The following is a 24,853-nucleotide window of genomic DNA, read 5'->3' as shown; positions in this document are numbered from 1 at the left end:
ACCATTCTATAGAACTGTATGTATGCTTGGGCTGTTGGACAAAATAAAAAAAAATACACAAACGAAAATGATAAAAATAGGCCTGCAATAGCCCGGTTGCATAAAGCACCTTAAGTGTAATTTTCCCTTAAGTTCTCCCTTATGTTTCCCTTAAACCTAAGGGTGTTGCAGAAAAAACCCTTAAGTGTTACTTAAGGGTTTCTTTAAGTGAAACGTCATAAACACTTAGAATTTCCCTTAAACGCTGTTTTTTCACTTAAGTAATCCCTTAAAAAGCGTCAAGTGTTGCATAAAACCCCTTAACGGTCATTTCCCTAAGTATAACTTAAGGTTTGGAAATCGTAACCTTAAGAGTAACGCGGACAAAAATAAGACGACATGGCTGAATTTATGGAACCAGCTGAAGATCATTGTGCCAAGAATAATTTTTAGGGATAGGGAGAACCGTTTAAGAGATTATTTGCAACACCCTTAAGTTATTCTCTTAGGTAAGGGGAAATCGCCCCTTAAGTATCATACTTAAGGGAAAAACTTAAGGTGCTTTATGCAACCGGGCGCAGGCCTTTAACAGTCAGCTTAAGGTAGCTACAAGTATTATGTGGTTAAATGTCAAAATAACTCTAATATAATACACTAGATTGTGTGGGGTCTGGGTAAATTAAGCACCATCTGCTGTCACCACAGTCATGTTGCATTGTGGTCTATGGATCTGCCTGAAGCCCAATTTATACTTCTGTGTCAGTTTTAACCACTGCCAGGTAGTTAGATGATCTTTGTTCAGTTGTTAAGTCTATTTTAAAAGACCATTTGCTATTTAGATTTTATAAATAGTGCTAGATTTCCTCCACTTATATTTTTGATAAAGACTGTCAAAATCCACCATAAACCTTTACATAAAAGTGTTCCATTAATGGTTTCAGTGTATGTTTCTATTTATTAAGTTTACCCACAGGATCTAAATGCAGGGAATATACAGTTCCTTGCGTTTTAAATGGGTCAAAAGGTGGGAAAAAAAATAGTGAGGTCCCATTTTAAGTTGATATTGCTATGGCGTAAACACTCTTTGCTCATCTAAAGCTAATGGGAATCTGCTCAGAGGCAGTTTGGTCGACTGGAGGCTTAATGTGATGAAGAAGTCCCCATGGAGAACTGATGGCTGGAGGCGAGAGATACTTCAGGTCACTTTAAAACCAGCAGCAACAAATGGCTTGTCTAACAGGAGTTCAAGAATTTGTTTCTAGAACTGTTTCTAGATTTTTGTTTATTGGACTACTTTGGTTTGATGCCAGATAGTTGAAAGAGTATGATGTTAAAGTCTGTGTTAATTAGGCAAACCATTCCCTTTTGACAGAACTGCACTGATTAAATGCATCATGTCCCTAATGCACTATCCCTTGATCCATTCATTTCCTGTAACAAACGAACTGAATTCCCCATATACAATATGACATCTTACTATGAACTTATTTGTATTTGTACAGACTAAGCATATATAGTTATCTGAGACTCCTCTGTGGGGTTTGGTTTACATTTCATGCATTCTCAGAGAGATTGATGATTCAGAGATGGCAATAAGCTTCAGTTGTGAGCATTGGACACTTGTGCAGACATCTGGTTACTGTCCTGCTGCTATCTTCAAGTGCTTTAAACGGAATGGTTCTAAACATAAATCTGACATTTTTGATGAGTCTGACATATTTCAAAGTTAGAGTTATCTGGGTTAAATCTATAGCCAAAATGATTAAATACATATAAACTAAATAATTATAAAATAATTCTATGCTAAGAGTCTAGTTAAGAGAAATAAAACCTGACAAGTTGGTCTTATTGTTTATATAAAATATAAATATAAAAATATTGGTATAAAATATGGACCAAAAAGTCATTTAATACTAGTACTACAACTAGATTTAAATTTAATGTCTTTTATTCAATAAGGATGACTGCACATTTTTATTTATTTAATCATGTTATTAAATAAAAAATAATAAAATTACAGGAAGATCTTAATTCCCAAATATGTGCCAGTTTAAAACAAAGACCTCATAAAAAATTTTTTTTTTTTTTTAAATTGGTTTATATTTAAACAGTGTAACTGATATATAAATGTTATCTGGTGTTTAAGCAGGACTATTTTGTTTATAAGATAATTAATCACTTTATAGTTCATAAGGTGGACACATTATAATCAAGTTGAAAAACATTGGACTGAAGGAAAATATTTGTTTATTCATACATCATATTTTGCATCTTATCTTGTTCAACCCACGCTGATTTATAAAACACCCCTTTCAACATGGGTGAGTTTGCACAGTGTATTCTTCCTACTAGCCAGGTATTTTGCATTCAGATAGATATTTCATTCCTGAGCATTCCTGAACTCTATTGGCGAAGTGTTTTAACTTGCTTTAAACAGTGTTGCTCACAATTACTACACGATGAAATAGATGCTACTGAAGGATGTGTGTCCAATGTTGGTGATATGAATGGCTCATTTTCCTGTTGTTCCAAAGGACATCATCATGTTGTTCCAAAGGAACCATAATCCTGTCGCTCTTTGTATGTAAAGGCTGTTATTATGATTTATAATCCACTATAAAACAGTTAGTTCTTGTTCTCAAATGATTTAACTTAATTTGTCTATGTTTGGAAAACCTGAAGTGAATGTGGAGCGGGGCTAGGAAATCTGTGTATGCTGCTCCAGACCGGCGCTTAATCTGTGCTGCTTCATGACATGTGTTACCGGTCCTACTCGACCCGCTGCAAGTGGAATTCGAACCGGGGTCTCAGGTTTGGGAGGCGTGCTAACAAGGACGCTAAAGACCGCAATCTCTTGAGGGGAGTCAGGGGAGTGAGGTTTACATGCACAACTCTTACTGACCTACGTCCATTACACTCATCCCCCTAAACCTCCCTTCCATCCGGGTCACGGCACCAAATGTAACTGGTCTTACTCAACCCGCTCTGAGCGGGATTCGAACCGAGGTCTCCGGCGTGGGAGGCGGGTGCACTAACAAGGATGCTAAAAACTATTGGAACTATTCTCGGAACTATTTTCATTGGAAAGAAATATACAAACTAACTGGTACATTTTTGTCTAACATGTAAGTTACTGGATATTCATTTCCATGTTTATAGAACTGTTGTATAAAAGCAATATAATCCTTCTGTTGTTCTGAATATCAGCGTGGCTGTGATTACCTGCAAACGAATTATAGAGTGCAGCAGTGCCCGGCCACTTTTTCAACGGCTTGGATGGTTCTGGATGTATTTTTCGCATAGGATTTAAAAAATTATATATATACTCCATTAAAGAGTTGTAAGCCATGAACCAAACCAGGTATGAGATAATCACATTACAAACTTTGATTTGAAGCTAAATATGATGTGAAAATCAGAAAAAAAGATCAAGGTACATGACTGTGTACTTAATGGCTTTTAGAACTATACAATCTCATGAAACACAGCAGAATCTGCCAAAGTAATGTTGTTTTTTCAACAGGAATTCTGCTGTTAAACACTATTATTTAAAAATATATATAATGTGTGATCATAAATAATGCGGGCTGGTAGCTTAAATAAAAACACATACCATTAATTAACAACCTCGTAGCTCACAGTCTGTCTTTATATGTTTATTAGTTTCAATTCAAAATGAATTCCCCTTTGGAGAAAATAAATAAGATTTTTACTTCTGGAACCTGACTGTTGCACTCTATAATTGTGACAACCTTTATAAGAGCTTTCCGGGTATAGAACAGGTAGGTCAACACAGTTTCTGTCCTTGAAAAAGAAACAAAATGAATAGAAACTGTATGACATTCACAGTTGTTATTTCTCTCACTGCACAGTCATCGCCGATAATGTCATATAATTACATGCCAGTGATGCCACACAAATAATCTGGTGTCACTCTCCAATAGCTGCATTCTCTGTGTCCTTGGTAACCAACTCCTCTTGCAACGGCGACGAACCCTCCATTAATTCTAGACCATGTTCTGTCAAAGACGAGACGTCAGGTCTTGTACTGTAGCTTGTCCGAGACGCGTGGTCAGTTGTGGGAGAGGCTGAATCCCAAATATTTGGCTGATTCACAGGGGTGCCGAGCCTAGAACTGCCATAGACGTTTTGTTTAGTCGAAGATGTGGCTCCATGCGCCGAAGGAGGTTCAATTGATGCACCTGCTACTAGAATACTAGTCTTCGACTCATCGCTAACTTCTGCTGTACTGAAACTAAATGGTTTTTCGTGAATGTGTACTGGGTCAAATGTTCCTATTTGGTCAGTTTTCTCTGTTTTTGTTGTGGGGATATTCGGAAGGCCTTCATGACCTTTGTTGTCAACCAAGTGCAGTTGTCCCTGTGGAGAAGTGGAGTGGGCATAGGTGGGAGTCTGTGTTGATCTCAAGCTCACCGGTGGTGTATTATTCATCTTGTTAATTGTTGGTACATCACTTGTTGTGATATTACTTGTGTTTATGGGCATCATTGCGGCCGTCACCAACACATCTGACCGTACAGACACAGAGGCAGACGTCGGTTTCCATATCAAACTGTAATAAATTGCCAGTATTATAGCAGCTAAAGACACTGACAAAACATATGCGAATACAGTAGCCAGTCTCACCCACTTTTTATTGGTTTTAGCAGCCATTTTAGCTTTTTTATCTCCCGTGTATGTAGCCGGTTTGCCCCGTTCCATGTTGGGCATAAAGTCCCGTTCCCTCATGTTCGTGCGGATTCTCCCTCTGTGCTCCAGTACGCCGTCCGTCTTGAACGCTTGTTATTGACGACTAATTCAAGAGAACTGCTGACGGTTTAAAACACAGCGCTTGTCGATTATCCACGTCGCTGTTTTTTATTCATTCATCATTCCTCCAATCTTGCAAATCCGATCCAATAGCGAGATGTTTCCAGCATGACAGTAGCGTGTGGTCGTTATTCCATGCAGAGATGACCGGTAAACTAAACCAATCTAACTATGTCTAAACCAGAGCAGAGATGGGATTCATCTGCTAAATGACATGAGAACTGACATCCAGACAGCCTCTGTGTTTGTGCACTGAAGGGACCTTATGCTACAGCTAAAATGAACGGAGGTGGGTCTTACTAGTGCGCACTAACAAGTTGCTGCCCACAGCTAAACGTCATCCTGTCAGAATCCCCCTGACTGTGTTTGGGTAGCTGACAAGTAGGACATAGTTACATTTAAAGGGACCACAAATACATTTGAACAGTATTGCATTTATCAATTCGCTTATAAATAATTATATAATAGGTAGGGCAATTCTGTTTTTTGCAGGACACTGTCTCTGCTTGAAACTTAGCGTCAACCACACATTTCTAGCAACTTTATAAACCAACAACTGTAAACAAATAGACATTTTTACAAATTTCAGTTCTTTGTCACCGGTCTTGATTCGATTAATAGTTTTCTATCCTGTTTTAGAAACCCTGGGGCAGGACAGATGTTTTCATATTGGCTATATTTAAAAATATAGGCTATTATATTGAATAGTTTAATTTGGAGGTTTTTTTTTTTAGAAACTAGTCAAAGGTTTTACCGGATCTGTCTAAAGGACAAACACTTTTTGGCCATTTCAGATACAGAATGGTTTATGACTTCTGTCAAATACTGCTTTTGTTGTACTGAGTGCCTTTGTTTTGGCACATTATTCATGGATATTAATCAATGAACTGATGCCACCAGCTGGGCAAACAGCTACACTGCACTATTACTGATTTTTTTTTCTTTTTGTTCAGCATATTACAAGTCAATATTTAATTTATTGGTCAAACAAGGTACACCATAATTGCTGTTGGTTATTGTGATGATACAATATATCTGATTGTCTGAATATAAGATGTTTGGAGAGAAGATAGATTTGATGCGTCTCATTCTGTGTACTCCCAAAGCAAGCTTGTCATTTTTACTTACTGTCCGTTTGACACCTCTCAACATGTTTTTCACACAGGAGATTTTCTTTCTCTTTTTTTCTCCAGTAACCAGACAATAGAGAAAAACTGAGGACAAGTGTTGCCACTAGATGGCTTGACTTTTAGCAATGCAGGACAATAACAGACTATTTTTTCGAGTTAGTGTTATACAAGTATTCAGGACTATAACCTCCGTAACGTGGACTCGGCTGAGTAAATGTAAATGCTTAGTTGCAAGCCACTAAGTGTGGGATAAAATCTGAAGACGGAGAATTATGTCACATTACCCATTTTTCAGTTTGCTAGAAGCTACACCCTTGTAACCACAACCATTAAACTTTTCACAACAGCAGTGTGTCATACTTCCCATTAGAGCCATCCAGTCATGATGTCAAATTGCAGGCTAACCCAAAAGAGCAAAAATTTGGGTTCCTTCCTTGGGGATTTTGAAGCTGTTATTTTTTAAATGTAAGTTGTTAGCAAGTTGCTAAATAAGGACTAAAGCAGTTACAATTCCTCGAGCATGAACTCACCTTGGTATTCCTTATTTAGCAAGTGTGCCTTTCTGTCTTGGTCAGGGTGAAGTTGTGATACTACATGCAAAAAAATCTTCACAAACGGTTTAATTGCACAAAAAGGTGTTCTTCATTTCTATGGCTTAAAACACGTTTTTATTTTGTTTGTACTTTATATGCGTGAAAACAAACCCCCATTACAGGAAATAATGACCTCTGTGAAGACATTGTGTGTGGGTTAAAGACACTAGACCAACATCCTATACATGTAAGAGTAAATCTGATGACAACAAATAAAACAGTAACGGCAAATTAATTTAAAACAATTGATATTTTAATTAAGCTTGTTTGTTTGTTTGAATAGTTTACTTTGCACTATATTCATTATTAGCACAAGGGTACATTTCTTTTCTTTAGTGTGTTTTCTCTTATTTTATCAAATAACTCAATTGATATTAAGTCACTTAAAGGGATAGTTCACCCAAAAATGAAAATTCTGTCATCATTTATTTCCATAGTATTTTTTCTTCCAATGGGGTCCATCATCTGTTTGGTTACCATTATTCTTCAAAATATCTTCTTTTGTGTTCAACAGAAGAAAGAAACTCATACAGGTTTAGAATAACTTGAGGGTGAGTCAATGATGAAAGAATTTTCATTTTTGGGTGAACTATCCCTTTAATTGTCGTTTTTTACTTGCTAAAAAAAAGTAAAGAAAGTGCAGATACATTTTCATAAAAGAAAAAAAAATCTTAATAGTTTATTTCCTTGAAAAAAAAAAATCACATTGAAATGCAAATAAATAAATACATTTTAATATTGCCAGAGCAAACTTAAGTTCTTAACCAGAATTTTAGAAAATAAGGAACAATGGCATCTAAAAATGTGTTTCCTTTATCTCTACGCACCTTTAGTTTGTATTTGTCAGTTAATGAGGTGAAACGCTGTTTAGAAGCAAACTCTGACTGACTTCATGTGCTTTCACGAAAGCAGAACCCATGTTGAGATGCCCCAATAGGTGTCAAGGGCCTGCTCTTGACTGTGCCTGAGTCCACACGGCCAAGCTCAAGAACAAAGGGTTGCAAGACTCTCCTTGTCTGTGTCCCACAGATCTTTGACGACCCCCCTCAACCCCCCAACATATACAAGCACGGCCCATACCCCAGCACATACATACAACCTCAGCATGAGGCAGACTACCGGAGCCGACCCAATGTTGCTCCATTTGCATTTTAAGCACAGGATGGAAAGAGAACACTTGAGGTGTTGTAGCACACAACGGCTCATCAACATTTCAGCATTTCAGTGAGTTTTTACATTACAACTCCAGGCACGATTCACCCATATATACCATAACAGCATGATGCTTGACTTAGAGTTCAAGTTTGTTTGACTTGCAACTTTCGGACTGGCCGTTTAAGACAACTGAACCAATAATCGGCATAATAATAAATAAATACACGCTAGAGGGATCTTCCGCATTGTTTTAAGCCTGACACCAAGCTCTCTCCCCTCAAAAAACTGGACTGGAGAGGATAAATTCAGGGGGAGAGATGTAGGGGTAGATGAGGTCAGGCTGATGTGGAGGGGGTGTGTGGCTGAAGGAGTAGAAACAAAAGGTTCTGTGAAAGGGTGCAAAAGGTGGACAGGCAGAAGTGTTAAAAGTGATACCCTGAAGAAACATGAGGCAGATATACACCTTCCCAGATCTCTCTCTCTCTCTCTCTCTCTCTCTCTGCCATTTGCACATACTGTCTGCTCTAGCACAACTCCAATCAACAAATTTGTGAGCTTGACCTTGTGTTTCCTGCTGGTCTGACTTGTCTTTTAGTGAGATAACTGGAGCAGCACTATGACTAAAAGGGAAATGGTTTTAGAAAATTGCATACCTGCTGAATTTATGGAATCCTGAGAATGTGTTCAGGGGGTTCAAATGGAAAACAAGGTCTTTCTAATCCATTAAAAGAGAACACTAAACTAAACACATCCCCGGGTATACAGAAAAATCTATCTGATTGAAACTGGACCCCAGGCTTTTGGCATGGAAAGAAAATACTTCAAAGCCATTGTCTGAGGGAGTTCACTTTGAGCTATGGAAATGGAAATTTCCAGCATTCCTCAATGATAATTGGCTAACTCCAAAAGTGCAGTGAAGCTTAACTTTAATTACTAAGGAAGCAATAGACCCTATTCAAACTTTGTTGTCCATTTAAAATCTTTTCATTTTTGAAGTGTTATTGCTAATATAAAAATGCAAACATATATGGCTGAACTTTGCAACAAACTTTTCATTCAAACTTTGTGTAGAGAGACTGTTCATTTTTAGTATAGGCCTTTTCTAAAGTAACATTACTTAACAGATTAAAGTAACAATGAATACAATTAAAACGTGACAACATTTGCAAACAATGCAGCTTTACCATAAATGATCAATACTTTTTTATATATATATATAATTAAACTCAATAAATTATGTAATTTAAAATGCAGCACTTTTACATAATTTTGGTGGTACTGATAGCCATATAAAAAAAAGTTGGCTTTTGTTTACACTTCACATTGAAAATGATCTTCCAGGGGCCTGTGTGTTTGGACAGGTTTGTCTATGTCAGTAAGAGCATTATTTGGAAAACATCCTCACAGATATAGCGAAGTGGCGAAATGTGTGGAATTCACTATTTGTAAGGCCACTAAATGAGTCAAATTGTGTTTCACTTTAAATCTGCTATTAACCGTTTTGTGAAGTTTATAGGGTAGCCTATAATAAACATTAGTATAAAAACCATTGTGTCAGAGAGAAGTCCTCATTATATTATGTGTGTGTGTGTGTGTGTGTGTGTGTACAACGCAACTCAGTGATTGACAATTTCCTGGAGGGAGGTCCCTCCCTTATCATGTGAAATTTCCACTGCGTGGGTTCAGATTGCGCTCGTTGTCACCTATGATGAGCACGTTGTCCACCTCACACAATGGATTAAACTTGGAGTTGTGAGACGGTCGCAGTTTTGCAATTCCTGACTGCTTTACGAACGGATTTAAACCTCAAGGGAGGAAACAGTAAAAAGCTAGGTAAGGTAGCCTATTTGCGCGATAATTTTGTCCGTTTGAATAGTTTACTCTGAACGAAATTGTTTGTAATTGTTCGGAATAATTCAGTTAATCCACTTTTGTTTTCTCAAGTGTAGGCCTATTTTATCTCATTTTCTCATTTACTTAATTGAGTTAGGCCAACTTAATTGTCGTTTTCAAAGGAAATTGACAAAATGTAGTTAATGCATTACCGTGCATGCTAAAAAGTAACGAAAGTGCTAAGTTTTGCACTGAATTGTGTTTTTTCGCCTTGTCAACGTAGGCTCGTCTCTGTTGAGTTTAGGCTTCACTGTATTATTAGTTAAGTGTATCTGTTACTAATCTCTGTGTAATGGCTTGCCGTTTCTTGTTTCCATTTAATACATATTCACCTATCTATTTTAGCCTACTCTTTTGATGGCCTCCATACAAATTTCTGTTTAAAACAAGGGTTTCATATAAGTCAGGGAAAGTATGGATGGGAATCTACAGTAAAAAAAAATCAAACTTAATGGAAAGTTGCAAATAAACTAACAATTAAATATTTAATTTTCCACACAGCTGTGGAAAAATGGATTGATAAACCGAGAATAAATGCATATTTACTTTTTCAGTTAACATAACAAGACATAAATATGCCATTTTATGATGTGAATCAATCAGTTTCTTATTCAAAACGGGGCTCTGTGACTACTGACATGAGTACATGTATCATTATTTCTATGAGACAGATACACCCTATAAGTGTTATATGCAATAGGCTTCTACTTTTTCTAGAGCTTCAGCAATTTTAAGAGGGGCAAACTGGAACTAAACAATGATGTAAAATGTGCACATGAAATCAAGACAGTATTAGTTGTCAATGCTGTGTGAAATAATTATTAGTAATTATTTTAGACAGTTCAAACCGAAAAGTCACAGAAATGGGTTAACGATTAAATTTTGTCAAATTACAAGTCATCGCATCGTCATTTTACGCATTACTCAGCATTATATTTTAAAATGACGATGCAATGACTAGTCATTTGATCAAATTGAATCGTATATTATTATGATTCATAGGTCCTCCTGTTATTATCACTACTATTTGTATTATGCAAAAAACAAATTTCATTTCATACAAATGTTTTAGATTTTTTTTTCTCATCACAGTGCTGAAGTAGACATCTCTCTTCATAGATATTTTACATCTGTCTATAAAAAAACATATGCACATTTTGCAACCCCTCAAAATATAGATCTGCTAATGTTAATCTTGTTGTTATTTCTTCATGTGTTTTCTGTGTAGGCATGATTCAGAGGATGGAGGTGGTGCTCTCAGTCTTGGGGGAGCTGCAGGAGGCCACAGAGTGCATGGGTCTTGATGCCCTCACTAAAGTTGCTGTGGAGGTGGAACAGGCCCTGGCCTCTTTCTGTCTTCCTTCAGCACTCTGCTCTGAGATCTCCTCATGGCTTGGCATCGACGCACTAGCTCACAGACTGTATCCGGCAGACGCCCCGGCGGGTTTGCTCCCTCTGGTCTGCAAAGGAGAAGGAAACATGCTGTTTGAGGCAGCTAGCATGCTTCTAGTGGGCTCTACGTGCCTGAGTCTGGAGCTGCAGGTCAGGACAGTGGTGGAGATGCTTCTCTGGAAGAGATACTACCTGTGTGGTATGATCGACTCTAAGGTGATGCTGCAGGCTGTAAGGTTTTCCCTCTGCACCGAGGAGTCTCAGGACATGCTCAATCTGCCGATTCAGGTGCTGGAGGCCATCTTCGACGCAGATGTCAAGGCCTCCTGCTTCCCTGGCTCGTTTGCAAACATGTGGCACGTGTATGCGCTGGCGTCTGTCCTGCAGTGCAACATTTATTCGGTTTATCCCATGTTCAATTTAAAGATTCGGCCCTATTTTAATCGACTCATTCGCCCAAGGACATGGTTGAAAGACTCTGAGCCCTTGACCCTTCACATCATGTGGTCGGGCGACCTGGAGGCAGGCTCTGTTTTCAAACCCCTCAACTTTGTAGCTTTGATTCATGCTAGCGACCTCAAAATTGGGAGTCCCAACAGCGAGCAGCGAATGCCCTCGGTAAAGTCCCTGGAGCTTCTGAATCAGGATGCCCAGCTGTCGTACTCCAACCTCAAAGACAAGTTCAATATCACCAAGAGCACCTTTTACCGCTGGAAGAGGCAAAGCATCGAGTACCACAAGAAATCGGTGGCCAGGTATGAGGCCAAACACTTTTTCCTGACATCCTACAAGCAAGGGAAGCTGATTCCCCTCAGCCACTTTAAGGGGCTTTTCCCAGAAATTCCAAGATCCACGTATTACGCGTGGAAGCAAGAGCTTGTGTCTACTTGCAGCATCTCGGGCGGTTCCACAGGGGAACTGAGTCCTGGAGACAGCACTGAACAGGACTACTGGTCCTCACCGGAAGTCAAGAAGAAACCCAACCAAGGGAGCTTTGCTAGCATGTTGGCGTTCAAGTGCGAGAAACTGGAAGGAGAACGGGCCCAAAATGTGGCCTTGATGCAGGAGGCGAAGAAGAGCTTGCAGAACTGTATCATTGCGAACGCCTCCTTCCCCTACAGAATTTTCAAAAGAAGGTTTCCAGGCATCTCCAGATCCACATACTACAACTGGAGGAGGGAAGCCATGCTGTTCACACCTTTCAAAGAGCTCTCAGGTAGCAGCGAGGAAAGCTCAGACGCTGATAAAACCCAGAGTCCCAGAAGTCAAGTGTCCATTGCTAAGTTAGACAGACAAAAACTGTCACCAAGAGTGAAGATCTCCAGACGCAAACAAAGGAACCTGAGGCTGGCATACCACCAGAGGAAAATGTTAAGGGAAGAAGCCAAAATGCACATCCGGAGGTCAAAGATGTCCTTCATTAAATTCAAACTCAAGTTCCCTTCAGTTTCCTCCTCTTTCTACTGGCTCTGGAGAGATCCTTTGAAAGGGAAAACCAAGAGGCCCGTCATGATGTCTGAGACGGAGGAATCCCAGAGCTTGGCTGTCTCACCAGAGGTCTTCGAAAAGATAAAAACCCCAGGAATGTTTACTTTTGATGGGAACATCGATTGCCTGAATGGACAGACAGTTCGTCCCTCTGAATTCACACTGCCTGAATACACTTTGCCTGACCAGTCCAATAATGAACATATGTTTGTAATGGATGTCGTGGCACTGGCTAATTTCAAGGCCCAAGCAAAGCTGTTTTTGCAACAACGCTTTGAAGAGAAGTCCTTTCCCACATTCAAAGAGTTCCGGTCCTACTTTCCTCTTACTCCTCGTTCCACCTACTACATGTGGAAAAGGGCTCTGCATCACGGGGTGCCATTAATTCATGGCTGAATGCTGTTGTTTTCTTCACCACTGTAAAGTCCAGTAATTACATCCAAAACTGACACTATTTTTTTTTTAGTTCACAATGCAATGTTTCTTTGAGACTGACTGTTTGTTTTTTTGTTTTTTTAGTCACCCGCATAATTGCAGTTCATGCATCTTAATTATTTGCCCTTTTCCTTTATTTGACCACTTGGTTCTAGCTCAAGGACATTTGCGTGTGTGTGAAATCAGACAGTCTTTGTGTCCACCTACAGTAAGTGCTGATGGCCCCCAGGCAAAAGGCAGTTCAAAGACACTATCAGGCTCTCTTCTGACCCCCACCCCCAAGTATTTACAATTTAAATTAGTTCTAAGGTCTGATTAGGTTCATTTTATTTTCTTGTCTATTTCTTTTTAATTGTTTTTGGGTCTTTTTCATTTTTATTATTTTGTTTTATACTTGTTTTATTCTATAATTTTCCATTTGAAAAAGTCAGTTGAGGATTTTCTTAAACAAAAATGTATATTATTTTAATTCTTACATTGGAGTGTTCTTTATTTCTTCTTTTATACATATATATTTTTATACTGACAATTGAATGTGATCTCTGCTCGGGAAAACTTTGTGGCCAATTTAAAATGGATTTCTCACAATTGAATGTTATAGAATTGTTGCGGTTTTGCACGTTGTTTTTGACCATGATTCAGTTCACACATGTATTTTTTTGTTTTCTTGCTGCTAAAGGTGTAAATATTTGACAATCTGACTTGATACTATTGAAGTGTTTGCTGAAGATTGTGTTCTTCAACTACCTAGCTGATTTTTTTATTTTATTTTCAGCTTCACGTTTATGGTGTTCTATAACTTTCGGGTTAACTTGTCTAAAAAATTACACAAGTTCACAATGTGCTCCTTGGATCATTTTGCTGAATTGGATGAGCACAATGCTGTGAATTTTGTTCATTTAATCATGTTGAGCATCTCATGTATGAGACCAATTGCTCTGTGCAATAAAATATGGTTTATGCCCACTGTTCTCTCTGTAGGTGAATGTTTATAAAGTATTAGAAACTTTACCACCTAGTGTTGAGTTAATTTGTTAATAAAGATCTCTGTTAGAGTTGAGAACAAAGATGCTCTGGGGTTGATTCTGAAAATAAATATGTTGACTTCAGATTAGGCAGATAATTTAGTCCAACAGCCTTTGAGAAGAAACTGTTGTTTAAATTGGCCCAGTAAAAGTTGCACCTGCATGTTTAAATTATCAGCTTGACATTTTTCTCAATGTGTAATTGGTTTAAAAAATGGCAAATGAGAGTGAGAGAGCTTGCTGGTGTGATGTGTGATTCATCAACATTGTGATATCTGTCTTGTCTTGTGTTTCTGTGTTACCTCACAGTAGCATGAAAATAATTGACAGGCCAAGCATTCAGGGATGAGCATCAGAATTAAGGAGTGTTTTTCTTTATGGATGCCAGAAATCTGCAGAAATAAACACGTCTCTGTGAGTCAGTTTTGAATTTGCACCTTTTTAATGGATAGATCAAAAGAACAACAGATCTTCATAAGCATCCCCAAAACGATTGAAAACGATAGAAAATTCATAAGAGTTAGAGCATAACCTTTTCTTCCTGTTTCTGGTTTCATTTTTACTTATATGATTGAATCAGTGAACCTCTTTTCAGTTTTTGCACGTCATGCATAAAATCCAGAAGAAGAGAATGCCTTTATGTACAGATGCACTAGATGGCAGTGGAGGGCTTTTTTAGGAGCAGCATTATTATTTTTTAGAGCTACAGAGTTCTCCTTTCTGCAACCTCTTACTGGAATTCCCCATATTACTTGTTATAAATGAATATTATTACTTCCAATTCAAAATGCACATTTTTAATGCCACATAGGCCTACAGTTTTTAGATACGAAATCAATAGAGGTTAGTATTTATAATTGTATTCAGTGTTAGTATTCAGTGTAGTGGTTTACATGGCTAAATGTTTGTTTGTTTTTCCCAATAGATTCTTAAATTATTACATTAAATTATTAATTGTGATCCGATCTGGGAAAACCCATCACATGGTGAAATTTGACCTATTACAGGTTTTGATATCATCCCAGCTAGAAATTTTTTGTTCTAAAAATGTTCTAAGAACATTATCATGTATTGTTCTATAAATGTTTTCAGCGGCTAGTTTTAGTTTTGTTCTCAGAATGTTCTTTTAAAAGTTTGGAGAACATTCTTTAAAAACATTATTAAAATGTTTAGTAGTAACATTCTTTTAACATTATTCTCTAACGTTCTTAGAAAGTTTTCAGCGGCTAGTTTTAGTTTTGTTCCCAGAATGTTCTTTTAAAAGTTTGGAGAACATTCTTTAAAAACATTATTAAAATGTTTAGTAGTAACATTCTTTTAACATTATTCTCTAACGTTCTTAGAAAGTTTTCAGTGGCTAGTTTTAGTTTTGTTCCCAGAATGTTCTTTTAAAAGTTTGGAGAACATTCTTTAAAAACATTATTAAAATGTTTAGTAGTAACATTCTTTTAACATTATTCTCTAATTTTCTCAGAACGTTTTCAGCGGGTAGTTTTATTTGTGTTCCAAGAATGTTTTTTTAAATGTTTAGAGAACATTTTCTAAAAACATTATTAAAATGTTTAGTAGTAACATTTTTATAACATTATTCTCTGACGTTCTTATAATGTTTTTAGCGTGTAGTTTTATTTTTGTTCCCAGAATGTTCTTATAAATGTTCGGATAACATTTTTTTAAAAACATTATTAAAATGTTTAGTAATAACGTTCTTATAACATTATTCTCTAATGTTCATAGAACGTTTTCAGCGGGTAGTTTTATTTTTGTTCCCAGAATGTTTTTTTAAATGTTTAGAGAACATTTTCTAAAAACATTATTAAAATGTTTAGTAATAACATTCTTATAACATTATTCTCTAACGTTCTTATAATGTTGTAAGCGGATAGTTTTATTTTTGTTCCCAGAATGTTCTTTTAAATGTTCGGATAACATTATTTAAAAACATTATTAAAATGTTTAGGTGTACCATTCTTACAACATTATTCTCTAACGTTCTTAGAAAGTTTTCAGGGGGTGTTTTTATTTTTGTTCCCAGAATGTTCTTTTAAAAGTTCAGATAACATTTTTTTTTACAACATTATAAAAATGTTTAATAATAATATTGTTAGAACATTATTTCTCCTAAAAGGTAGGATAACATTCTCTAAGAACACTCTAAAAATGTTTTGTGATGATGACCTTCTATAAATGTTTAATCATAACATTTTTAGAACATTATCCCTTTATTCTTATAAAGTTTTTAGCAGGAAGTTTTATTTTTATTCTTAGAACGTTCTTCTAAAAGTTAGGATAACATTCTCTAAAAATACTCTTAAAAATACTACTTAACATTCTTATAAATTTTTTAGTGGGAAGTTTTATTTTTGTTCCCAAAATGTTCTCTTAAACATAAAAAATGCTTAGCTATAACATTGTTAAAACATACAATTTTATTAATCTCTAAAATAAAACAAAAATCTAACAGGTTTATGAATGGCATTCACATAAATTATTAGAAGTTCTGCGTACAGTAGATGCCCAACATTAAATGAAGAACTCAGTAAAGTCCAATGTGCAATCACACGTCTTGACTGCTGTTTGCTCAGAGCGCTCATCATCAGTCTTTGGTTGTCTTGGTTCTTGCAGAAAAAGAATAAAGTCATCTGCATTAATAGGTGTTCTACTGTTCTTCTCTTCTTCTTTTTCAGCTGCTATCCCAGTTAGCAGAATTGAGCTCCATTCTCTGTGTGCATGGTAGAGTTTTTCCTCATAGCCTATAAAAGAAGATCATGCAACAGTGTAAACAAAAATAATACAAATACATATTACATATTAAGATCACAAGCAATATTGACTTTGAAAACTTTCAAAATTAGCCAGCCTAATTATTAATCAGAAATTAATTAGATTAGTTTATTTAAAAGTATAAATATGATACCTTATGAGTATCTATTTTGTTTCTGTAATTTAAAACATATACTTAATCCATTATATACATGTTAAAGGGATACTCCACTTTTTTTGGAAATAGGCTCATTTTATAACTCCCCCAGAGTTAAACAGTTGAGTTTTACCGTTTTCGAATCCATTCAGCCGAGTTTCTGATATTTAGAAGAATGTCAGTAACCAGACAGTTTCTGGTCTCATTGACTTCCATAGTATATATTTTTTCCTACTATGGAAGTCAATGAGACCAGAAACTGTCTGGTTACTGATATTCTTCCAAATATCAGAAACTCGGCTGAATGGATTCGAAAACGGTAAAACTCAACTGTTTAACTCTGGGGGAGTTGTAAAATGAGCCTATTTCCAAAAAAAGTGGAGTATCCCTTTAATAACACAACTAGAGGCTAAATTATTTTAACAAACTACAAACTTGGCTTGAGAAGTGTGAACCTCGAACTCAGGTAGCCTTGAGCACAGCTGCAGCATGTCACAGCACTGCCCACGATGCTTTTGCTCTGATGTAACAGCTCATTTTCATCAGTTATATTGTCTATGGATTGTTACATTTCTTACAGATTTCTGCTTGTTTTAAATCAGATACAGATAAAGTAGTACTGCATTTGAGATAGAACAATTTCTAGTGTGATTTAATCATACCTGTGAATCGTCTCTTTGCTATTAGCTAAGCTGTAAGTTTTAGTTACTTCAAAAGCAGAAAGAAAAATATGCTATAACTTCTGTTTCTTATTGAGAAATCACAGGACAGTGTTGACACTAACTTTTTGTGCTCCAGTAGGTTTCTGTGTGCGCACAATCTGCATGTTAAATGTGAGCTACTGTCTGTGCATATGAAAGCTTGTTTCCGCCATGGAATACAATTTTTAAAAAAGGTAATTGCGAATCACAATTCAAACTTTTTTTTCTCAGAAGTGCGAGATATAAACTCGCAATTGGCCATTTGAAAGTCAGAATCACAGGATAAATTAGTAAAACCTGAGAAAAAAAAGCAATTCTGGCTTATTTTTTTTTTGCTGTCGTTTCTATATGAGAACATTAATGCACTTCATCAATACAGCTGCTCTGAGAGTCACTTCAGCAGCATTTTAGCTTCATTTGAGAAAAACTATCATCATATCATAAAACACAGAGAAACTCAAAGGTCTACACGGCAATCCGTCAAATAAAAGTTTGGTTTAACCTTTGAAGAACGTTTTGCTTAAATCATTACATTTTAAATAATTGGTTATAGCAATTTAATTAAACCATTCAAATGGAATCAAGAAAACAAAAAAAAATTTACTTTTGGGAGATGCGAGAGCGAAGTAGTCCAGTGATAATTAACAGGCAGCCATGGTTAATGCAATTTGCAAAGACCCGCCCCCTTTAGTTACTGTTGCTATGTCCAACAAGCCATGGCGCTCTCACGCCACACATCATGTTGTCACGCAATGAAAAATACATTGCGGATCACAGAAAAAACGCTGAAACGTTTAAACGCAGAGACAAGACAGAGCAGGTTACTTTTGATATGAAAGTTGAAACAAAGTCTCAACGTTTAATTTGTGTAATTTTTTTAGAAAAAAATATTTTTGGTAAAATAAAAATGTAAAAAATACCTGTCAATCAAACTCCCTCGAAGGGTGAATTCTGAGGGGAGTAAAAAAGACAGCTCACAATTCTGATATTTTCTTGCAATTGTGTGTTCTTGCCTCACAATTCTGAGAGAAAAAAAACAACTGTAATTTTACTGATTGAAACAGACAGTAAAACAGTGGACTTCAAAGATTTCTTATTCTGTAGCTCCCTGTGGGATTTTTTTGACAAGTCCATAAAAATGCATCCATCCATGATAAAAGTACTCCACACGGCTCTGGCAGGTTAATAAAGGCGAAAGGTGAAGCGAAGTGATGCGTTTGTGTAAGAAACATATCCATATTTTATATTTTAGGGCTGGGAATCGATTAAAAAAAGTAACTGATTATTTACACAATTTGCTGTAATTAAATGCAATTAATTGCATTTCCCCCAAGCTTGTAATCATCAATATTTAAACTTAGAATAACCTAATTAAACAACAAAAAGGAAAAAAAGGAACAGAAAATAGCCCTGTATTAAAATAATATTAAACATCAATATATCAATATATTATTATTTTCAATAATCAATCAACATAATAAATTTAACAATTTATTATTATAAATTTTTTTTTCTAATTATCAAAATAAAACATAGTCCTACAAAGCTATTATTACAAGAGCATGTGATCAGAGCAGGTAATTTTACCATTGTTGTCAGCATGACTATACCAGCTCAGTAGGGCTATTTCACAGAAGTCTACTACTGAGAAATTTCACGTTATTTGACTTTGCTTTTCCAGTGCGTGATCGGTACATGATTGGAGCGTTTGGGCCGTTAACGACAGAGCAGAACATTGAGCAAAGAGCTCAATGTTTGCTCAGTGTTGTGTGTGTGTGTCAGTGCGCCGACACACACACACGGAATGGAGAGCGCGGAGCGGAAAAGACCCGCTCATGAAAGCTGCGCGAGAATAAAACCTGATCGCCAAACACGGAGGGGCGGGACGGCATATTTTGCAGCCTTTTCCGCAACAGGAAGTCATTAAAATGAGGCAAAAAAAGTGCTGCGTTAATTGCATTTTTTTTATAAACTCGTTAAGCATCTCAAATTAATCGCGAAGATTAACGTGTTAATTCCCCCAGCCCTACCATATTTATAATTTTATCGACTTAAATAACTAGCTTCCAGCAGACAGCCATATGCAAGTCAAATTACGCCCAAAGAGTTAGTCAACGCATCGATACGCATATGTGCCTGCAAGGCTACGCATCGCTACACTTCGGCCGCCATATGCGTCTATGAGTAGAAAAATGTGTCGTCCCAGTTTTTGATACGCGACGCACCGTTGTATGCAATACTATGCGTTGTTGGTGGGGGCAAAAGTGCAAGTTGCTTGCGTCCGACGTGTTGACTATAAAAGGCTCTTGTCGGTGCATGACATAGGAGTAGCATAAGCTTTGACGGCTCTCGCGGTTCAAACAAACAGGGCTAGGCAATAAATTCAAGCTCCTCCCACATTTCTCTTTATATGATTCTCTTTAATGATAATTTTTCTAAAAATCTCTGTGGAAAGAAAGTCAGATATAAATCTGGCACGAGGGAGAAAAAAATAGATCATTTTTATTTTGGAGTGCATTGTGCGTTTAAAATTGACTACGGTTTTATAAAATGCAGTGGATACTTACTAGTGATGGACTTGTTTCTCTGTTGGTGCCTGTTCTGCTCCGTAAACATTGGTCCAATGCTTGATCTTAAGAAAATGTAAAAAGTGTGTTAATGTGTGTTAACAGACTATTGATCTGGGTGACATAGGACCATTTTTTATGTTTTCCTTAAGTGTTAGGCTATATAAATCTGGAGAACCCTTACTAACATTAACCATGGTTTTGCAACACTAACTAAATGGTAATAAATTATTGTAATCAATCCACCATAAAAATATTGTTTCTACACTTTACTATAATAAAAACCATGGTTAATTTAGCAAAGGACCCTGGGAACATGTCCTAAAAAGAACAGCTCATCCAAAAAATAGACTCTCTATCGTTATTTACCGGTACTCCATGTTGTTCCAAAACTGTATGAATTTATTTTGTATAACCTTAATTAAGATATCTTGAGAAATGACTTCGCTGTTTTTTGTTTTTTTTTTCATAAAATGGGTTCCAATGTTGTTTAATTCCCAACATTCTTGTATTTCAGAGAAGTAAGTCATACAGGTTTGAAAATAATTTCATTTTGAAAGGACATTTATGTTATGTATAAAGACACAATGTTCTCAGTTCACTCATTGTAAAGCTCCTATGCTGAGGTTTATTTTATTTTATTTTTTCAAAATGTTGCAAGTAAAATGTTCTAATTGTGTTAACTTGTCACATTAGAAGAACGTTTTATGAAGAACATTCAACATCTCATCTCTCAATGATATCCTCAAAACATTTCCCTAACGTGACAGAGAGAATGTTCTTCTTTTGTTATCATGAAACATTGGGACAATGTTATATTGAGATCATTGTACAACTTTAACTTTAGCAACATTCCCAAAATATGCTCAAAATGTTGCAAGTAGAATGTTCTTCTTTTGTTATCATGAAACATTGGGAACATTTGTTTCCATAAAATGGGTTCCAATGTTGTTTTATTCCCAACATTCTTGTGTTTCACAGAAGTCATACAGGTTTGAAAATAATTTCATTTTGAAAGGACATTTATGTTTGGGTCAGCTAGGCCCATAAAAACTCATATCAAGAAGACAGGTACAATTTTGACTGGAGGGTTTGGACCAGTGTGCCTTTGAGCAGAGTTTACATGTTCTGCCTCTATTTCACGTGTATTTTACTATGACAATACTCACCGCAACTGAAGATCATGTGGCTGGATAATTTATTCCCAAAATTCCTGGATAATGGGAAACACACACATACAGCAATATTATTAGCTATTTGTATTTACTTACTAAAAGAGACATAAAAAGCTTGCAAATTTTTACTCACCAGCTCAAAAACATATTATGATGATGACTCATCATTTTGACGGTAACGTTAGGCCGATATCCCGCGATCATTCAAAAGCCTAGTTTTCATAGTGTGGTTCGAGTTCCTCTCTGTATAAAGACACAATGTTCTCAGTTCACTCATTGTAAAGCTCAGACTATGCTGAGGTTTATTTTTATTTATTTTTATCAAAAACTAACTTAGCTGACAATATTTAGCCTAACGTTACACATGCAGCCTGAAACATTGACATAATATCGATATTGCTCTAGTCGCATTTAAAATTAGCTTCTCAATTTAACACACTATATTTTGATGTAGCAGAATGTATTTTTATATAAAATAAAGTTATTTACCTTCCGCAGATTGCAATATGTCCGTTACACGTAGGCTACGTTGTTAAAATTCGTTGTCCATTTACATCCCGCAACTCGCTCAAAATAAAAATGTAACAGTACGATGCAAAATAATCCATGTTTTAAACAATGTAAAAGCCACAGAACCGAAGGAGGCTAGTACTGAAGATCCTCCCGAGCAGCAGCAGCGCGCACACACACACAGACTCTAACAGACGAATATTCAAACTTCAAACTTGACCAGTAAAAGGCGCGCATAGCTGCCATTGGCCAGATTCCTGGATGACAGTCTGAATAGCCAATCATGCTCAAAACAACTCGAAGAGACAGCCAATAATGTGGTAACATTGCAATTACAGGAAAAGATTACATGTTTTAAAAGAAAGAATATGAAAAAAATGTGCACGGCTATTTATTTAGTTGTATTTGTAAGCTGGCTGTTATATTTAATCAATTGGTTAAATGGTGTCTTCATTGCAGTGCATGATAAAAAAAAAATAAACTTACAATAACATATAAATAATAATAATAAATTACACAAATAATATATACCATGTATAACAACATATATTTACCACTGCTCTGCCAAACAGCAGTTTAAAAGAGCAAACATATTATATATTAAACAGAGCAAACATTGCATATGTAGGCTATTCATATACAATTCTGTATACCTACCTACATGAAAAACTAATGGATTGGTATCATGGTAACATTAGAGTTACATTCATGTGACCCATAATGATCCTTTTGCACTTTAACAAAATATTGACCTTTCCTTTAGAAACACTCTTATGCCTAATAATGTCAACTTGCTTTTCACCCTGTGTGGCACAGTTACACAACCTGTTGGTTTAGGGTAAATCCTCTGTCCAACACAACACTTTGGTAACATTGGCATAATTCTATACAAGTTACAACATATACCCCGGGTTTCACAGGCAAGGTTTAAGCCTGTAGTCCCAGACTAAAATGCACGTTTGAGCTGTTTTACCTGAAAGCAACTTGCACTGACAAATCTTAAAATATGTCAGTGCCATTGTTTTGTCTCAAGATGCACACCAGTAATGTTTCTTTTTCTTTTTTCTAAGGCACATTTTTAAAAGCTAATTAAATGCACTAAGGCCTAATCCTGGCTTAATCTAAACTCTGTGAAACCGGGTCTGGGTTAGAAATTAAGGGTTGAGGTTAACCCTAACCCTAACCCTTGTCTACAGACTTTTATTTAACAGCATGGATACTCCAAGGTGTTGACTGCAGTGGTTAGGCCTTTAGCGTTGATACAGGACGAATAACTTCTTACTGTGACAGTCTGTAATGTATTTTAGCAAAGAGTGTTTGTATGGATTGTCCCTAATTAAGCTAGAGCTATTGGTGCATTCAAGTCATGTCATAAAGATCGTATTTACAAGTTGAACGCCACCACAATGATGAGAATATGAGTAGGAAGCTCAGGATTTTCTTTAACCCCGATCTTGAAGAGTTAGGGGTGTGTCAGTGGGAAACATTGTGGGATACCACTATACTTAGGTATTCAGCAGTGACAATGAAGTAAGCTAATGCCTGCACAAAATATGATAGCATTAATATGTAACAGTATAATATGTGATGATAAAGTTTACAGTGGCTTCATTAATTTAAAACATTAAACAAAATTGTAAAACCTCATGAATACAAACTTCCCAGGAGGACTTAAATGCACCATATGTTCCATCGTGAACCCTGTTGGCCTGCTGTCTGACCAGCAAGCTCAATTTAACAATAATTGTGTAGTTTGATTGCTAAATGTTACATTTAAAATGTTCTAGTTTTGTTAACACGTCACATTACAAGATTTTTTTTTAAAAACACTCATCATCTCAGGTCTCAGTGATATACTCAAAACATTTTACGAACGTTGATTTGATAATGTTCCTCCTCTGTTATTATGGAACATTGTGCCAATGTTTTACTGAGAACATTATATAATCTGTTATCTCAACAACATCCTCAAAACATCCTTAAAATGTTGCAATTAAAATGTTCTAATTGTGTTAACACATAACATTACAAGAACGTTTTATAAAGAACATTCAACATCTCATCTCTCAATGATATCCTCAAAACATTTTCCTAATGTGACAGAGAGAATGTTCTTCTTTTGTTATGACAAAACATTGGGACAATGTTATATTGAGATCATTGTACAAACTTTAACTTTAACAACATTCCCAAAATATCCTCAAAATGTTGCTAGTAGAATGTTCTTCTTTTGTTATCATGAAACATTGGGACAATGTTATATTGAGATCATTGTACAAACTTTAACTTTAGCAACATTCCCAAAATATGCTCAAAATGTTGCAAGTAAAATGTTCTAATTGTGTTAACTCGTCACATTAGAAGAACATTTTATAAAGAACAATAAACATCTCATCTCTCAATGATATCCTCAAAACATTCTACAAATGTGACAGAGAGAACGTTCTTCTTTTGTTATGACAAAACATTAAGACAACGTTATTTTGAGATCATTGTACAAACTTTAACTTAAACAACATTCCCAAATATGCTCAAAATGTTGCAAATAAAATGTTCTAATAGTGTTAACTCGTCACATTAAAAGAACGTTTTATAAAGAACAATAAACATCTCATCTCTCAATGGTATCCTCAAAACATTTTCCTAATGTGACAGAGAGAATTGTTCTTCTTTTGGTTTTATGAAACATTGGGACAATGTTATATTGAGATCATTGTACAAACTTTAACTTTAATAACATTCCCAAAATATGCTCAAAATGTTGCAAGTAGAATGCTCTAATTGTGTTAACTCGTCACATTAGAAGAACGTTTTATGAAGAACATTCAACATCTCATCTCTCAATGATATCCTCAAAACATTTTCCTAACGTGACAGAGAGAACGTTCTTCTTTTGTTATGACAAAACATTAAGACAACGTTATTTTGAGATCATTGTACAAACTTTAACATTAACAACATTCCCAAAATATGCTCAAAATGTTGCAAGTAAAATGTTCTAATAGTGTTAACTCGTCACATTAAAATAACGTTTTATAAAGAACATTCAACCTCTCATCT

The 24,853-nt window shown here is 36.0% G+C and overlaps 2 protein-coding genes and 1 long non-coding RNA gene across 4 annotated transcripts; 1 reads left to right on the top strand and 2 right to left on the bottom strand.

The window, feature by feature from the left end:
* Positions 1–3,619: 3,619 nt before the first annotated feature.
* Positions 3,620–5,103, bottom strand: LOC311068170 (uncharacterized protein). The gene has a single exon (XM_084090456.1). The coding sequence runs from the start codon at positions 4,726–4,728 to the stop codon at positions 3,910–3,912; it is 819 nt and encodes a 272-aa protein (XP_083946582.1). The 5' UTR covers positions 4,729–5,103; the 3' UTR covers positions 3,620–3,909.
* Positions 5,104–9,381: 4,278 nt separating this feature from the next.
* Positions 9,382–13,862, top strand: vrtn (vertebrae development associated). Its single transcript, XM_084090264.1, has 2 exons — positions 9,382–9,520; positions 10,809–13,862. Exon 2 carries the CDS (start codon positions 10,811–10,813, stop codon positions 12,854–12,856), a length of 2,046 nt encoding a protein of 681 aa, XP_083946390.1. The 5' UTR covers positions 9,382–9,520; positions 10,809–10,810; the 3' UTR covers positions 12,857–13,862.
* A 2,464-nt stretch (positions 13,863–16,326) lies between these two features.
* LOC311068062 lies at positions 16,327–21,982 on the bottom strand. Of its 2 annotated transcripts, XR_014603331.1 has the most exons (6): positions 21,773–21,982; positions 21,417–21,526; positions 21,278–21,321; positions 20,109–20,173; positions 18,462–18,563; positions 16,327–16,673 (listed from the first exon to the last, which is right to left on the bottom strand). It is a non-coding gene; the product is annotated as an uncharacterized lncRNA (long non-coding RNA). The 2 variants fall into 2 exon arrangements; XR_014603332.1 differs by lacking the exon at positions 18,462–18,563 and having other exon boundaries at positions 21,773–21,976.
* Between the last annotated feature and the right edge of the window lie 2,871 nt (positions 21,983–24,853).

The sequence above is a fragment of the Abramis brama genome (genome assembly GCF_963993115.1).
Source record: "Abramis brama genome assembly, chromosome: 18".
NCBI classification, from domain to species: Eukaryota; Metazoa; Chordata; class Actinopteri; order Cypriniformes; family Leuciscidae; genus Abramis; species Abramis brama.
This window is presented reverse-complemented; position numbering and strand designations above follow the sequence as displayed.

Coding starts and splice junctions, on each gene's coding strand:
- vrtn (XM_084090264.1), top strand. CDS start 10,811: ATGATTCAGAGGATGGAGGTGGTGCTCTCAGTCTTGGGGGAGCTGCAG.
- LOC311068170 (XM_084090456.1), bottom strand. CDS start 4,728: ATGAGGGAACGGGACTTTATGCCCAACATGGAACGGGGCAAACCGGCT.